The 16,976-nt window shown below is 52.2% G+C and overlaps 1 protein-coding gene across 1 annotated transcript; it reads right to left on the bottom strand.

The window, feature by feature from the left end:
• Nucleotides 1-313: 313 nt before the first annotated feature.
• LRRC43 (leucine rich repeat containing 43) lies at nt 314-15,667 on the bottom strand. Its single transcript, XM_059876206.1, has 13 exons — nt 15,538-15,667; nt 13,980-14,240; nt 13,288-13,398; nt 11,615-11,754; nt 8,914-9,152; nt 7,846-8,033; nt 6,573-6,805; nt 6,257-6,398; nt 5,961-6,101; nt 5,682-5,870; nt 5,312-5,342; nt 5,073-5,196; nt 314-475 (listed from the first exon to the last, which is right to left on the bottom strand). The coding sequence occupies exons 1-13, from the start codon at nt 15,628-15,630 to the stop codon at nt 355-357; spliced, it is 2,013 nt and encodes a 670-aa protein (XP_059732189.1). The 5' UTR covers nt 15,631-15,667; the 3' UTR covers nt 314-354.
• Nucleotides 15,668-16,976: the final 1,309 nt, after the last annotated feature.

A 16,976-nucleotide genomic window follows, 5' to 3' on the forward strand; every position in this document is an offset into this window, starting at 1 on the left:
TGGGGGCGAGGCTTCTGGAGGGCGGGGCCCCTCCCACCCCACGCACCTGCAGGCCAAGAGGTTCTCCCCGGCCAGGGACCCTCTTCCAGTTCCCGGCTCCTCCCCACCCCAGCTCCCCCGGCCAGCAACCCCCTCCTCCCCTCCCCGAGGACAACCCCTACCCCCCGACGCCTTTCCTCCCTGGCCAGCCCCCCCAACCCCGCTGCTAGCCTCCTGCTCCTCCCTAGCCAGGCATTCGCCGCTCCTCCTGGCCAGCACCCCCCTCCCCAGACGCACGGCGGCGGCCGGACTGTCGCGGGGTCAGAAATGGACCGGCCGGACATCCACGGTGTCAGAACCACCTTTAATCCCGCCCTACATGACGAGCCCCCGGAGCGCCTCCTCGGTCGACCGCCACTGGATCAGCTGGATCTGGATCTCCACCGTCAGGGGCTCAGGCTGATAGTCATTTTCGTACACTGAAACCAAAAGATTTTACTTCTGAGGGAATATGAAAATGTGAATCCGGAGAGATGAGCGGGTTGGCGGTGCACGGCCGACCCGGGCGACTCCGTCCCCAAAATGCAAACCTGACCTGGGTCCCCAGGCCAGCACGGTTTCAGAATCGCCCTGGGGTCTTAACCGTAATAAGGCATAAATCACATCTAATTAAGTCATTCAACAAGCTTCAATTTGAGTTACAAGATGAACTAGCTGCTTTTTCTTCAGACATCTTTTTCACTTGAAAGAAGGCTGACAAAATATGGTTGTTTCTGCACTTTTTGGTGGGCCCAGTGGCTAGGACCCCACACTCCCAATGCAAGGGGCCGGGTCCATTCCTGGTCAGGGAACTAAATCCCACATGACCGGGGGCAGCCAAATAAATAAATATATATATATTTTAAATATGGTTATTTCAGCGTGAATATTTGGCAAATATTTTCTTAAAAACGAATGAAGCAAGCCTGGCACTCCAGGCAAAACATCTGAAAGCATTCGGATAAATACATTTGTAACATTTGCACTTTCAAGTAGAAAGTGCAAATACTTTGTAACATTGTATCTGCCACCATGAACTTAACAGTTTTCCAATACTGGAAGACTTTTCCAGTGATAGGTTTGAGGATAAAGAAGGCAATTTGGAGATAATGGATAAAGAAACACGTGAACAGTTGGAAAATATGCGTAACTCAGTGAACCAGTATTTCACAAAAAACAATGACCAGATGTTAGCAATTGTCCATGAGTAAGACAGATGTTCAAAATGCAGCGTTTGTTTTTTTTTTTTTAAAGGCAATGTAGACTAATGAATTTAACATAACTTATTATGAAAAACTTCATCCATATAGATTGTTTCCATGTTGTAACAACCTTCTTTTAAAAACTACTGGTTGTCAAGCCTGATGTAATGTCAAAGAATATCCACAATTATTTTAAAGTCTATTAAGTTATTTCCATCTTTTCCAGTTGCATGTCCATGTGAGAATAGATTTTCTTCATATACTTTAACTACAGCAAACATCACACAGACTCACTGCAGAAGCACCTCTGCATATGTGGCTTCCTCAGTTAAGCCAGACATTAAAGAAATTAGCAAAAATGTAAAAAGTAAAAGCTTTCTTTGAGCTCATTTTAATCCCAGGGCTTAATGATAAAATTGCTTAAAATCAGTGATAAAGAGAAAACTTTTAAAGCTTAAAGAGAGAGGGCGAAAAAAGGACACATTATATAAGAGGAACAAATATGAAGATGACATCAGATTTATCATCAGAAAAAAAAAATGCAAACCAGAGGACAGTAGCAGAACAGTGGACATTAAACACTCAAATTTGAAAACTATCAACTTAAATTTCTCTCTTCTCTCCCCACTCTCCTTTGGGGGCTCCCACTCTGTGGATATGATTTCCTTTGAGTTTATGTCACTGATCACTAATGCTCTGTTCATTTTTTTTCCAGCCATTTTTCTCTCTGAGTTTAAGTCTGGGTAGTTTCTCCTGCTTCCAGTTAGTTTCCTCAGTCTTCCTTCTGCATTGTCTAATCTGCCATTAATCCCGCCGAGTACATTTTTCAAGTGATACTGTGGTTTTCATCTCTACAATTCTGATTTATCTTCCATGTCACTATGTAACATGGTCAATCTTTCCTCTAGCTTCTTGGCTATATGGAATATAATGATAAAGATGGATTTAATGTCCTTGTCTATGAATTCTATCATATATGTCATTGCTGAGTCAATTACAATTGATTCAATTTCATTATATACTGAATTGTCTTGCTTTTTTACATGCCTGGTAATTTCTCACTGGGTGGCAGACATTGTGAACTTACCTTGAGTGGCTGGCTACCTCACCTTGGCTTGGCTATTTCTGTATTCCTATCAATATCCTTAGGTTTTGTTTTAGGACACAGTTAAGTCTGACCCTTTCAGGTCTTGCTTTCCCTTCATGCTCAGAATCTGTAGTGTTTCCCAGAGTACTGGGCTCAATCCTTTTCTATCAACAAACTCATATCTTCATGGCTTTAAACACCATCTATAAGCTGATTCATTCATTCAATCGATGTGCTGGGAGCTGGAGATTGTTTGGCTTTAAAGAATACAAGCATAGCTCCTGCCCTAATAGAGCTTACTCGTGTGTACATACGTGTGTGTGTGTGTGTGTGTTAGTCACTCAGTCGTGTCCAACTCTTTGCGACCCCATGGACTCTTTGCGTCCACCTGGCTCCTCTATCCCTGGGTTCTCCAGGCAAGAATAGGGGAGTGAGTTGCCATGCCCTCCTCCAAGGAATCTTCCTAACCCAGGGATCGAACCCAGGTCTCCCACACTGCAGGCAGATTCTTTACCATCTGATCCACCAGGGAAGCCCAAGATCTCACACGCTGTGGGACAACTAAGCCCATGTGCTGTAACTGCTGAGCCCGCACCCTAGAACCCGTGCTCTGCAGCGAGAAGCCACTGCAGTGAGAAGCCCTCGCACTGCAACTAGAGAGCAGCCCCCATTCACCGCCCCTAGAGAAAGCCTGCGTGCCGCACGAAGACCCAGTGCAGCCATAAATAAATAAATTTAAAAAAAAATTAAGCACCTACACAGATTCACATCTATGTAGGTATCATTGTGATACCTGTGATCATTGTGATTTCCTGTAAAGGAAAACACAGGATGCTGTGAAGAAGATAAAGGGCCTAACCCCAACCAGACGATCAGCTTCCCTGGAGAAGGGTCACTGAAGCTGACTGACCCAGGAAGCAGCAGTGGAGTGAGTGGGAAGAGTAAAGGAAGTACTCTGAGTAGACTTCCCCCGTGCAGGCTAAGGAAACTGCAGTCGTTCTGAGTGAAGACCGCTAGGTGTTCTGACCAAGGCAGAGGAGATGGAGTCAGAGAAGAGGAGGCAGCTCAGCACACTGTCGACCATGGGGACTCTGGATGCACACCCAACTCAACTTCTCAACTTCACGTCCCCAAAGCTGAGCTCATCTTCTCCCCCCACCGCACCGGGCCCCAATCACTGCCAGGCAGAAGTCCTGCCTGCTCCTGCTCCCCAGTCACCAGGTTGGCCTGTTTCTTCTTCCTCATGGCTCTCTGCTCTGTCTTCTCCACACCATCCCCACCACCCATTCCTAAGCCCAGGCTCTGATTCTTGCCTTAAGTGCTTCTTTTTTTTTTTTAAGGTGACTTTTTTTTTTCCAGCGAGAGAAAATTCTCATAAAATTCAGAACATTTAAACCATTTAAAAGCATACAGTTCGGTGACTTTTAGTAAATTTACAATGGTGTGCAACCATCACCACTAATTCCAGAACATTTTCATCACCCTAAATGGAAACCCATTAAGCAGTCACACCCCTTTCCCCTCCCCCACTTCCAGGCAACCACTGATCTACTCTCTGTCTCTATGGGTTTGACTCATCTCAACATTTCATGTAAAATGGAATCATACACTACGCAGTCTTTTGTGTCTGGCTTCTTTCCCTTAGCACTGAGTTTTCAAGCTTTACCCATGGAGTTGGATGTGTCAGGGCTTCATTCCTTTTCATGATGGAATAATTGTATGGGGACTTCCCTGGTCGTCCAGTGGCTAAGACAAGTCTGAGCTCTCAATGCAGGGGCCCCAGGTTCGATCCCTGGTCAGGGAACTGGATCCCACATGCCACAACTAAAAGGTCTCAAGTCCCACAGCTAAAGATCATGCATGCTACAACTAAAGAACTGGCTTGCCACAACTAAGACCGAGCACAGCAAATAATTTTTTTCTTTAAAAAGTCCCACTGTATGGGTCGGTCACATTTGGCTTACCCAGTTCATCCACTGATGGTCATCTGGGCTGTTTCCACACTGCCTGCTGCTCACAGCACTGCTGTGATCTTACCTAGACTTTTGCAGCACTCTCCCAACTGAGCAATGTCTTCCATCTCTCCCCGTAAACCAAACAGTTCTAAAAATTAAATCTAAAACTTACCTATTTCAATGCTGCCACTGCCCACACAACAAACCTGAAATCCTCATACAGCAAAGAAGAGCTAATGCCCTGCAGGAGCTTCCCAGGTAGGGCTCACATGGTAAAAGAACCTGCCTGCCAATGCAGGAGACATAAGACACCAGTTCAAACCCTGGATAGGGAAGATCCCTTGGAGGAGGGACAAGTATTCTTTCCTGGAGAATCCCCATGGACAGAGGAGCCTGCCTTGGGATGGCAAAGAGTCAGAGACGACTGAGCGACTTAGCATGCCATGCAGGAGCAAGACTACCGCTGAGCTGGAAGGACACTGGACCCCCTGAACCCGAGCCTCCCCTCCCCATTCCGTCCTGCCCCGCCCCGGGACGCCTGTCCTGCCCGGGTCCTGACCGAGGCAGGCCCCCGTGCACAGGGCCACACAGAAGACTCAGGGCTTGGTCCTCAGGGTAGGTGTGGCCCTCCCATCAGCTGGAAGATACAACTCTCCATCCTCCCATCCCTTCAGTCCCCAGTCAGGCTGACCCCTCAGGGAGTCCTGCTATATTTGTGCCCTTCCCCAAACTCCTGTGTGGAAATCCCAGCCCCCCATGGTGATGCTGTTGGGAGGTAGGGCCTTTGGAAGGTGATTATGTCATGAGGGCAGGGGGTGGTTGGTGCTGGCCCCTCTCCCACCAGGTGAGGACCCAGGGGGAAGGTGCCAACCAGGCCGAGGGCCGTCACCTGGTGCTGCTGGCATCTTGGTCTTGGACTTCACCTCCAGAGCAGCTGGAAAGCAATGTCTGGTGTTCACTCGCCACCCGCCCTGGGGCAACTTACAGCAACCCTAACAGACTCGTCCTCGGCAAACCCTCCCTGCCCTCTGCCCCTCATCAGCACCTACCTTTTTTACCTTTCTTATTCTTCTTTGCATCCTGAGAGAGAGAACCACAGAGTAAGTTCCTCACTGGAGTGGGGGGGTACTGGGGGAAGGATGGGTCCAGACACTAGCGGGTGAGAGCTCCCTGGTCAGGGTCCCTCTTAGACCAGGGAGGTGAGGCAGGGGTCTCCTCCGGAGGAGCTTCCCGGCCTGCCTGCTTGCCTGGCCCTTCGGACTCGAGAAGGCCACCCATCAGGCAGGTGACCCTTGTTGCATGCCCTGACCCCCATCCTCTTGTGGTTCTGCTGCTCTTCCCCATCCCCCCTCCCCCTCCATCCCCTCCCCACCATGACCAGGCATCTGTGGGCAGGGGAGGGGTGGGGGGGCATTATACCCTGTTAAGTGTCAGCCGGTCAGCTTCCAAGGTCCGGATCACCCCAAAGTTGCACACGGTAGACACGAACGGCTCCCCCGCCAGCAGGGGCTCTAGCACCACCGGGCTGCTGCCCAGCACCCGCAGGATGGGCGGGTCCTGGCGCAGCTCCTTAGGAAGCTCCTTCTGCTTCTTGCTCCCCTTTTGTGCCTGTGGGGAGAGGCCAGGTGGGTGGACGGGGTGGGCAGGGGGCCGGGAGCACCCTCCCACCACCCAGGCCACCGCCCCACCTGGAGGTACCTTGGGGGGTTCTTTCTCCCCTTTGCCTGCCTTGTCTTTCTTGTCTTTCTCCTTCTCCTTCTTGTCCTTCTCTCCTTTGCCCTTCTTAGCAGCCAAGGGACTGTCTGAGGAAGACGGCTGCTCCACAGGCCAGGAGAGAATCTAGGGGGTGGAGGCGGGGAGGGGGCTAGCCAGGATCTTTCTGGAAAAGCACAGAGACCCTGCCAATGGGGGAGCAGGGCTACAGATGCCCGACAGAGAAGCAGAGCACAGGAGACAGGGGCAGAGTATGAAGCCTGGAGAACGCTGGCGCCCACCTTCTCCTCCACGACGGTGACCACGGTCCCTGAGAGCAGGAAGGCCTTGAGCGGCACCAGGTCCTTCAGCGTGTGCTGCATCTCATAGTTGCAGGGGATGACATCAGACCAGGGCTTGGGGACTGTGCTGAAGAGCACGGTCCTTGGGAGCAGAGAGGCCACATGGTGGGGGGCTGTGCCATCCGGGGAGGGCTTTGAGAAGATCAGCAACACATGGGCACAGCCAGGGACAGAGGCCAGGAGGGATGGGGGCACAGAGAACGGTAAACATCCGGTGTGGTCTGGGCCAGGTCCCCAGCCACGTGAGCATCCTTACCCCGGGGATGGGCAGAGCCGGGGATCCAGGAGTGGCCGCAGTTTGGCCAGCTCTTCTGCAGAGTCTGTGGACCGTGGCAACGGCTCAGAAGCGCCAGAGACAATGGACTCCTCCATCTCCCCCAACTCGGACAGGGAGGCCAGCCCTGATTCCAAGGACTCTTCTACGTCTTCGATGATTTCTTCCAGAATGTCCTCACCCAGCTGTTCCAAGCTGGAAGGGGGCTTGATGATCTGTCAAAGATGTGAAAATACATTCAAGACTGCCAGCCTCAGAGCTCACGCCCGACACGACACGCACACGGTGCGAATGGGCGCCTGTGCTTGATGGATGTGAAGCAAAGAAACGCATGGCCTTAGAGGGCAGGAAGTTAAAAACCAGCCAAGCAAACAAACTGAACAGCCAGTCTTGATTCTTCCGAAAGTTCTGTGTTAGGAGTAAAGACAGGGACTTCCCTGGATGTTCAGTGGCTAAGACTCCAAGCTCCCAACACAGAGGGCCTGGCTTCAATGCCTGGTCAGGGGACTAGATCCCACATGCCACAACTAAAGATCCTGCATGCCACAACAAAGATGGAAGATCCAACATTCTGCAACTAAGACCCGGCACAGACAAACAAATAAATGAGTAATAATAATAAAGAGTCAAAATAGTAACAATTTCTTCACACGTTAGGAAACCCTCGCATTTCTCCTAGTCGGATGACGCTGTTGAGTTTTCTTGTGATGGAAAGGGAGAGGGGAGGTACAGGGGGAGTTGGAGAGCAGGGTCGGGAGGCCAGCAGCCTAGTCCCGAGAATCTGGGCTGCTCCCTTGTTAGGTCCTTTGCTTCTGTTTCAGGGGGGATTAGGAAGGGGTGAGCAGGACTCAGAGTCACTCCAGCTTCAAGGGGCTTCCCAGGTGGTGCTAGTGGTAAAGAACCCACTTGCCAATACAGGAGACTTAAGAGATGTGGCTTCGATCCCTGGGTCAGGAAGATCCCCTGGAGGAGGAGACAGCAACCCACTCCAGTATCCTTGCTTGGACAATCCCAGGGATGGAGGAGCTCGGAGGCTACAGTCCAGGGGATCGCAAAGAGTTGGACACGACTGAAGTGACTGAGCACACCAGCAACACCAGCTTCAAGAAAGGGGCTGAGCAGAAGCTGCCTTCCTGTTCAGAGGAGGGTATGAATTGGAAAGGCCCATGTCAAGGGGTTTCCTGGTTTCCCTAAAGCCATCCTGTCTGCACAGGGGATCCTGAGAACCCAAGGGCAGAGCTGCCCAGGCACCCACCTCGGCCAGGACGCCACCGTATTGGCTTCCTTCGCCTTCTTCATCTTCTACAAAGTCGTACGTCACATAGTAATTGTAAGTGATGAAAGGGCCTTGGGGCCCTGGTTCTGAGTCCAAGACCGAGGAGTCCAGCACCCCTCGGAGGTTTCCAACAGTCACCAATAACTGTGCCTCGGGCGCCAGGAGATCTGCAGGAGGGAACAGGCAGGGGTGAGGGGAACTGAGGGATGAGATGGACAGACAGAGAGCAAAGGAGGGCGGGTGAGCACGCCTCCTGCCTCCTGCTCTGAGCCGGGCTGAGCCTCACTTTGCAGACTTGGGTTCATGTCCCAGCTCTGCCAAGTTCAACACGCAGGGAACTGGGGTAAGTCTCAGGGGCTTCCCTGGTGGCTCGGACAGTAAAACATCCACCTGCAATGTGGGAAACCCGGGTTCAATCCCTGAGTCAGGAAGATCCCCTGGAGATGGGAATGGCTACCCACTCCAGTATCCTTGCCTGGATAAGTCCAAGGACAGATGTTACAGTCCATGGGGTCACAAAGAGTCAAGACACGACTGAGTGACTGACACTTTCACTTTCCTTCGGGCAAGACACCCCTCTTCAGCCTTGTTTTCCTGATCTGTATAATGGAAATGGCAGGAGCTGCTTTGCAGGATGCTTGCAGGTGGAGGCTATGTGACTTTAGCCGGTGCCTGACATGCAGAGGGCGGAGCTATTACTACCCTGTTTCATCACCCTGACCTTGAGAAGACTCTGGTACAGCCACAAGGGGTGATCTCAAGTCACCAGCAAGCCAAGAAGCTGATTTAAAGAATGTTTCCCATTTGTCTCGCAAGGAAGGGAGGGGACCGCAATGGTCCCAACCCCCTACCATTTCTGTCCCCAAATCTCAATCACATGGATCAAAATCTGGGCGAGAACTCTGCCCAAGAAAGTGAGTTACACCTGACCAAGGTCTGAGTCAGCCGAGTTGGGTGACAAACAAGACATGTACACCCAGTAGGGTGGTGGGTAGGCCGGGGGGGCCCTCAACAGTTCCCCCAAGCCCTGCGCCTTGGCCCCCTCACCCTCGCTGCGGCTGAGCCCCCGGAAGAGATGCTTCTCGCTGGATGCCACGGTGATGTCGTCCAGCACGCAGAGCCTGGCCAGGCTGTCGATGGTGAAGCCCCGGTAGTGGGGCACCAGGGCCAGTGGATTGCCCTGGAGGAGCAGCAGCCTCAGGTGCTTCAGTGTCTGCAGGCCGGCCACCATGTTCTGCAGGTCCGTCAGGTTGTTGAAGCTCAGGTCCAGGGAGACGAGGTTGGGCCTGAAAGGCGAGCGGCACGGCCCAGGAGCACGAGGCCAGGTGAGCAGAGCGGTGGGGACAGGCGGCCGTGGTCGTGTCACTGTGCCTGCATCTGCCAGCACCCCCGGCACCCCGAGTCCCGGCTGGACAAGGCCCGGTGCTGAGGGCGGGATGGGAGACTGTGGCCTCCCTGACACTCAGGCCTCAGGCTGCGGTTGACCCGAGTTAGCCCCCTGTCTGGATGGAGCCCCCGTTTCCCCCGACCCTCTGGCTCTTGCTGTGCACAGAGGTGGCCGTCACATCCTGCTTCCACTCAACTTGTATGTGTATAGACCTCTTCTCAGCTAACCATCTGGCTATCTCCCATACATCTAGAAGGTTCTCAGCAGAGACAGAGAGACTGGTGAGGAAGGTGGAGGCAGGCCTCTGTATGGAGGGGCCGTGGGGGTGGGGTAGGAGAGCCCGACAAACAGGGGGGCCTGGGAAGAGGGGGTGTGAGCCTTGAAGGGTCTGGAAGCTGGAAGAAGTGCCCCAGGGTCAGACCAGGCCACGACTGTGGGAAGCAGTCTGGTTTGTTCCTTTTATTTTTTTAAAATATTTACTTATTTATTTGACTGCACCAGGTCTCGGTCCTGGATGTGGAATCTAGTTCCCTGACCAGGAATCAAACCCAGGCCCCCTGCTTTGGGAGCACGGAGTCTTAGCCACTGGACTGCCAGGGAGGTCCCTGGTTTGTTTCTTGGGGCACGTGGGTGAAGAAGAGCCAGCCACTAGGGACAGAGGCGGTGCCCGCACATCCCACCCGGTGGCGGGCCTCCCTACTGTGCAAACCAGAAAGTGAACAGATTCCAGCTCTGAGAGCAGAGGCAACAAATACAGTTCACAAGGGGACACCTCATCAGCACAATCCCGCCGTCACACGTGACCATCTCCCAGCCGCACCTGCCCTTCTTCCCTCCTCTCATCCTGCCCTAATGTTGACCAGCCAGTCACAGAAATACCCGAGAAGAACACTTTGTTTGGACCGGCACACAGATTTTGCCCAATACCAGCCTCCTTCAGGAGAACTGGTGGAAGCATCAGAAAGATGGATTCGCAGGACAAGTACCCTCCTTTTAAATTCAAAACAGCAAAAGATGGAGCTTTCACACATACATGTTTCTATGAAATCCACACTCAGCATCAAGCAGGTGACGTTATCATAAGCCTGTTTTCCAAATCAAAGACCAGAACACTTAAGGGACGTCCCTGGAGGTCCAGTGGTTAAGACTCCGCGCTTCCACAGCAGGGAGTGTGGGTTTGGTCCCTGGTTGGGGAACTAAGATCCTACATGCCATGTGGCCAAAAATTTTAAATGAATAAATTAATAAAAAATAACCAGAACGCTTAGAACTCTGGCAGAGTTCTGAACTCAGCTGTCACACACAGCCCAAAGCGTGTGTTCTCTTCCTGTGCCTCGGCAGCTTCCCTGACGACGGAGGAAGTGGAAGTCAGGGATTGGAATTGTGCATGGTTGAGGTTCTGCAGGGGCAGCTTTGCCAAGATAAAGAGGAGGAAGGAGGAAATTAGGGTCAGAGACAGGCCTTCCATGAGCACATTCCCAGGCCACCTGGGAAAGCTGCCCTGCTCCTCGAGGCCTTCCTGGGCTGTGAGGAAAGAACTGTCATGAACCTCAGCCCAGGGAGGTCTGCCCGGGATGCTGAGCCCCGGGAATCCTCACAGGGGCTTTGACAGGCCTCTCTGGCCCAGCTTCCTCTGAGGGAGGGTCTTTTTTGTTTTTTTAATGTGGATCATTTTTAAAGTCTTTATTGAATATGTTACAATGTTATTTCTGTTTTATGTTTTAGGGGTTATCAGCCCCAAGGCATGTGGAATCTTAGCTCCCTGACCAGGAATCGAACCTACGACGCCCTGCACTGGAAGGCAAAGTTCTAACCACTGGACTGCTGGGGAAGTCCCTCCTCTGATAGGCTTTCATGGGTGGTGTCTGCTGCCCTCAGATGACTCAGACTGACCACTGCTCACCCACCAAGAAGACAAAGCCAAAGCAGACTTGTCTGTAGGGCAGTGGTTCTCAGGTGGGGGTAGCTTTGCCCCCCAGTGGCCCTGTGGCACTTTGGGTTGTCACAGCGGGTCTGGGGTGGATGCTCCTGGCCTCTGATGGGTGGAGGCCAGGGAGATGCAGGACGGCCCTCGGAACCGAGAATTCACTGGCCCGAACAACAGCAAGAGGAATCCTGAATTGGAAGCACGTCCTCAAAGCAAAAGGTCCGCTCACTCTCATTGGCTCTTGGTGCCCTCCCTGGGCCTCAGTGGGATTTTTGGTTTATGACGTCAGAGAAAAAAACCCTAGGTCTGGACTTAGCAGCCAACCAGGAGTTATTACAGAAAAGAGCAAAGCTGAGTTCTCCAAGTCTCCAGCTTAGAGGGGCCCCAAAGCTCAGCCCCCTCCTCCCTCTTCCCCCGGGGGGCTCCCGAGTTACCAGTGGTCGCTGGTGACGTGCAGACTCTCCAGGGGGCCCAGGAGCTTGTTGTGGCCCAGCCCCAAGTGCTGGAGGCGCGGGGGTGGGTGGCGGCACAGACACTCCATGCTGGCTATCTTGTTGCCGTACAGCTCCAGGACCTGAGACGAGCGGACAGACAGCCCGGGAGCCCAGGTAGAACAGAGTCCGCCCCCTCCTTCAGCCCTGGGCAACTTAGGAGGGGAGCTGCGAAGTACTCAGGCCTTGTCTCTCTCTGCCCACCTGGACTCTCTCCTAAGGATCCAGGAAGAAGGACTTCCCTGGTGGTCCAGTGGCTAAGACTCCACACTCTCAGTGCAGGGGGTCCAGGTTCAATTCCTGGTCAGGGAACTAGATCCCATATGCTGCTGCTAAGACCCAGTGCAGCCAAGTAAATAAATATTTAAAAATAAAGTAAAAAATATAATAATAAAATAAAGTAAATACAGCCTTTGGGTTGGTGATTTTTAAAAAAGGGTTCGGGAAGAAAATATTCCTGCAGTAGCTGTCAGAAAGCTTCTTTTCCTTTTGCAAAGGAAACTTTAAAATATGGAGTGGAGCTGATGTCGGAGAGGGTGAGAGGGAACATCTGTAATATTTTGGCAACTTCCCAATCCATGGCAGTTGTCCCTGGGGAAGCCAAAGTGCCCCTGGACCAAAGAAATAAGCCCAAAGATAACAGATTCTTGTGTTTCTCCTCCCAGGCCTTCCTCATTTTCTTCTTGAGCCCGGCACTGAGACATACAGCGGAGCCTCTTCTGCCATCAAATTTACTAGTCCCGGCATTTAATTTAAAATTGAGACCATTTTGATACACTCAGCTGAAGACTCATAATATTGTCTGGCCTACCATTTTTTCATTGTGGTTTTGTATATATTAAAACATAATTTGTGATTTCAACCCTTTTTAAGTGGACAATTCAGCAGCTTTAAGTACACTCACTCAGGGTACATCCGTCATCATCACTGTCCATTTCATCGCCCCACACAGAAACTCGACCCACTGAACGTCTCCCCAGTCCCTCCCCTGCTCCCCCTGTATCCTCTAATGTACTTTCTGTCTCTCTGGATTTGCCTCTTCTACGGATTTCATGTAATCATCTAATACGTGGCTTTTTGTGTCCGACCCCTTTATTCAGCACCACGTTTTCAAGATCATCCACGTTGTTCATTTCATTTTTTTTTTCTTGCCACACTGTGTGGCATGAGGGATCTTAGTTCCCCAACCAGGGATAGATCCCATGCCCCCTTAGGTGGGTGGAAGCAAGGAGTCTTACACACTGGACTGCCAGGGAAGTCCCTGTCATGCCTTTTCAAGACTGTGTAGACAGACCACATTTTGCTGCTCCATTCATCTGCTGATAACACACAGGCTGTCTTCACCGTTTGGCAACTGTGAACAGTGAACACTAGCGTACAAGAATCTGAGTCCCTGCCTTTGAGGCTTTGGGGTGTATACCTAGGAAGGGAATTTCTGGGCCACATGGAAATCCTGTGTTTCACTTTTTAAGGGATCTGGCCAACCTTTCAAAAGCCTTGGACCCACCCTTAGCATAAGACATGATGGTCAAATCTCTTGGGGAGTGGGCAAGGAAGTGCAGGGTCTCTGGGCAGCTCTGGCTCCAAGACCCAGAATGGAACCTGGGCTCCTTTACCTTGAGAGTTGGGGGCAGGTTGGTGGTGTCAATCTCCTTGATTTGATTAGCACTCAGCACCAACTCTTCAAGCTTCACAAATTTCAGGAGCTCTTTGTCCACCAGGCTTACCTGGAAAGGAGGAAAGGGATATTGGAGCTGCAGTGGCCGGGGTGGCCCTGGAATCTACTAGAGGACAGCAACGGTGGGTCCAGCCTCAGAGAGTGACCACCCCACACCCCAACCCCCTTCCTCTCCTGTGCGCCTTTCCTGCAGCTTTCTGCCAGGGCCTGCAGAGGCCTCTCACCTCTCAAGCCTCACCCTTCCTCTGACACCCTTCCAGCTTCCCTGTCTTGTGTCCCTTGCTGGACTGTCAGCTCCCGAGGGCAGGAATCAGAGCCATGGTGAACCCTGTGGTCTTAAAGGACCACTCTAGTTTACATCCCACAGGGTCAGGCCAGAAACTTCAGGGGCCTGTCTATGAATCCTCAGTTGACTTTGGCTCCAAGGACATTACGGGCCACCCTGGCTGGGCCTCCCTTCTCTGGGGCAACAAACTAGGCAAGTTTGCTGGGCTTGGTAGCCCTGCTCTGTGGACAAGCTGGTGAGATTAACCAGGAGGAGGGCAGAGCTAGGTCTTACCACCCGGTCCCGTAAGGGAAATGGCTCCCCTCTCATCATCCCTGTACTTGAGGCTCACTCCCAGCACTCACATCCTTGTCCACCACCCGGAGCGACCTGAAGTAGGTGTAGAAGAAGCTGTCTTTGAGCATCAGTGGATTCTGGATGGCCAGCTCTTTCAGGAAAAGGTCCTCTGCACTTGAGCCCTCCACCAGAGCCCAGGGTGAGTGGGCGCTTCGGACTAAGCCCAGCAGATCCTCTACCGTCTCCTCCCCAGGGCTCAGGGACTTCTCCTCTCTGGGGATCAGCTCCCGCCATACTCGGCTAGTTTGAGGAAGAAATCGTGACTTATTCTGCAGTAAGGGGTGGGGGAGGGGAGGAACAGAATTTCTCTCTTTATGACTCACCCCCTCTCAAGGATTCAAAACTCCCAAAATGGAATAGACTATAAGACAGGACGAGCAGGGTGAGCTTAGAAACCAGGAGGTGTGAAAGGCAATCTGTGGGAGGTACTTAGCCAAGGAAAGGTTTCCGAAGCAGAGGTGGCAAAGGCTGAACATTTGGCCCTTTAGATGCCATAAGTGGAGGATGAAAGGTTTTGGTCCTTGAGTTTACTGTCTTCCACCCCTTCGTCTTGAGAGGCATCTGTCTATGAAGCCCCAAAGCACAGCACAATGCCAGGCACACAGTAGGGGCCCAGTCAATGTTCATCAAACAAGTTAATTAGTTCCTTGATTAGCATCTCGGTTTTCTCTTCTGTGAAAATGGGGACCAGCCCGACAAGGGAATGTGGGGTCCCAGCTTCCCACTAGTCAATCCTAAAGGAAATCAGCCCTGAATATTCACTGGAAGGACTGATGCTGAAGCTGAAGCTCCAGTACTTTGGCCACCTAATGCAAAGAGCTGACTCATTGGAAAAGACCCTGATGCTGAGAAAGACTGAGGGCAGGAGAAGAAGGGGATGACAAGATGAGATGGTTGGATGGCATCACCGACTTATTGGACATGAGTGTGAGCAAACTCTGGGAGAGAGTGAAGGACAGGGAAGCCTGGTGTGCTGCAGTCCATGGGGTCTCAAAGAGTTGGACAGGAACACCAAAAGGCCTCCCACCAAGCCCATGGGAACCATTCAGGACTCAGGACTTCCTGGCACACTTGAGAAGCCCCTGGTTCTGAAGGTCATGCTCCTCCTGCACTTAGCTGGTGAGGACAGCCCCTTTGGCCACATCGCAGCAGGGTCCTAACTGTACACCTGCTCTCAGGACGATATTTCACCCCTAAAGGAGGCTGGTGTCTTTAAGAGAGCCTGCCCCGGGGTCCCGCTCTGCTCGAGGCGGGGTCCCTGCCTTCTACCGGGTCAGTGCCCACAGGTGGGGCCTATCTCGTCCTCTCCTGCAGCGTCCCTGTTCCCACAGTCCACCGCATCACCACTCCCAGGTCAGGACGCTCCCTAAACGCCCCGATCCAAACATCCTCTCCAGGCTTCTCCTTATCGACCAACTCCTGGGGCTGGTGGCGCCCTCAGCACCCAGAGCCAGCCCTTCCCCAGCCCCGCTCTGCATCCCTGGGCCCTGGCCTGGCCCCTGGTCGGTCCCCTCCGTTTCCCAGACCCCCGAGCACCTCCCCCGGCCGCCCCGCCAGCGCCCGCACCCAGCTGCCGGTGCCGCACGGGAACTCGTGCAGACACAATTGTCGCAGGTGCTCCCGGACCGCGGCGCTCAAGGTCCGGGTCTCCGGCTCCATGCTCGCGCGTTCGCCGCGCCAGCTGGTTGCTAGGCACCCGCCGGGACGCTCCAGGCGGCGGAGGCGCGGTTGCGCAGGCGCTCCTGGAACCCACTATTCTCGCTTGCGGACACTTTTCCCTCAGCCAGAAATCAGAGACCCAACTGCACCGGGTTAGCAATACTCTTCCCACCACCGCCTGGGGGTGATTACTGTGGTGGCCCCTGCAGGTATTGAGCGCTTCGCAGCTGCTAATCTGTTTCTTCTCTGGAGCACCTCGGAATAAAGTATGAATTCTTATCCCCCTTTGGCGAAACTGGGGAGGAGAAATGAATCCAAGGACAAACAGTCCTCTCTAATCAGTGGATTCCAAGGTGGATCTGTTTAATCCCTGCGTCAGAAATTTTAACCACTGTCCACCCAAACAACAGATTTATCACCAAGGCCCCGTTTTAGACGGGTCCAATCTCATTCATCTTTCCATCCTCAGTATCTAGCCCACTGCCCGGCTGGCAACAGACTCCTGGGCACCGGTTTGTGAAATTAACAGGATAAGATGATGGGAGTGGGGCCTTACCTGGTGGTCCAGTGGCTAAGATTCCACAGTCCTAATGCAGGGGGCCTATGTTCCATTCCAGATCAGGGAACTAGATCCCTGCCCTCCACCCTGGGTCAATGCCCACAGGCCATATGCTGCAGCTAAGAGTTCACATGCTGCAACTCAAAAGATCCTACATGCTGCAACTAAGACCTGGTGCAGCCAAATAAATAAAAATAAATATATAAAAAGAGATGGTTCTGATTCCTATAATTTGAAAATGCAACATCTTGACTGAGATCTAATGTATGTAACTAAAATTCACCTGTTTAAAGTGCACAATTCTTAAGTATATTCATCAGTATTCATTCAGTTCAGTCGCTCAGTCGTGTCCGACTCTTTGCAACCCCATGAATTGCAGCATGCCAGGCCTCCTTGTCCATCACCAACTCCCAGGGTTCATTCAAACTCACGTCCATCGAGTCGGTGATGCCATCCAGCCATCTCATCCTCTGTCATCCCCTTCTCCTCCTGCCCCCAATCCCTCCCAGCATCAGAGTCTTTTCCAATGAGTCACCTCTTTGCATGAGGTGGCCAAAGTACTGAAGTTTCAGCTTTAGCATCATTCCTTCCAAAGAACACCCAGGACTGATCTCCTTTAGAATGGACTGGTTGGATCTCCTTGCAGTCCAAGGAACTCAAGAGTCTTCTCCAACACCACAGTTCAAAAGCATCAATTGTTCGGTGCTCAGCCTTCTTCATAGTCCAAATCTCACATCCATACATGACCACTGGAAGAACCATAGCCTTGACTAGACAGACCTTTGTT

Source organism: Bos taurus, chromosome 17, assembly GCF_002263795.3.
Source record: "Bos taurus isolate L1 Dominette 01449 registration number 42190680 breed Hereford chromosome 17, ARS-UCD2.0, whole genome shotgun sequence".
Classification (NCBI taxonomy): Eukaryota; Metazoa; Chordata; class Mammalia; order Artiodactyla; family Bovidae; genus Bos; species Bos taurus.

What these genes read in the sequence shown, in the direction of transcription:
- LRRC43 (XM_059876206.1), bottom strand. Translation starts at nt 15,630, where the DNA reads ATGGAGCCGGAGACCCGGACCTTGAGCGCCGCGGTCCGGGAGCACCTG. An exon ending in GGGGCTCAGCCGCAGCGAGG is followed by an intron (nt 8,034 to 8,913) that starts GTGAGGGGGCCA and finishes TCCCTCCTGCAG; the next exon opens with ATCTCCTGGCGCCCGAGGCA. An exon ending in CGGCTCTGCCCATCCCCGGG is followed by an intron (nt 6,399 to 6,572) that starts GTAAGGATGCTC and finishes TCTGCTCCCAAG; the next exon opens with GACCGTGCTCTTCAGCACAG.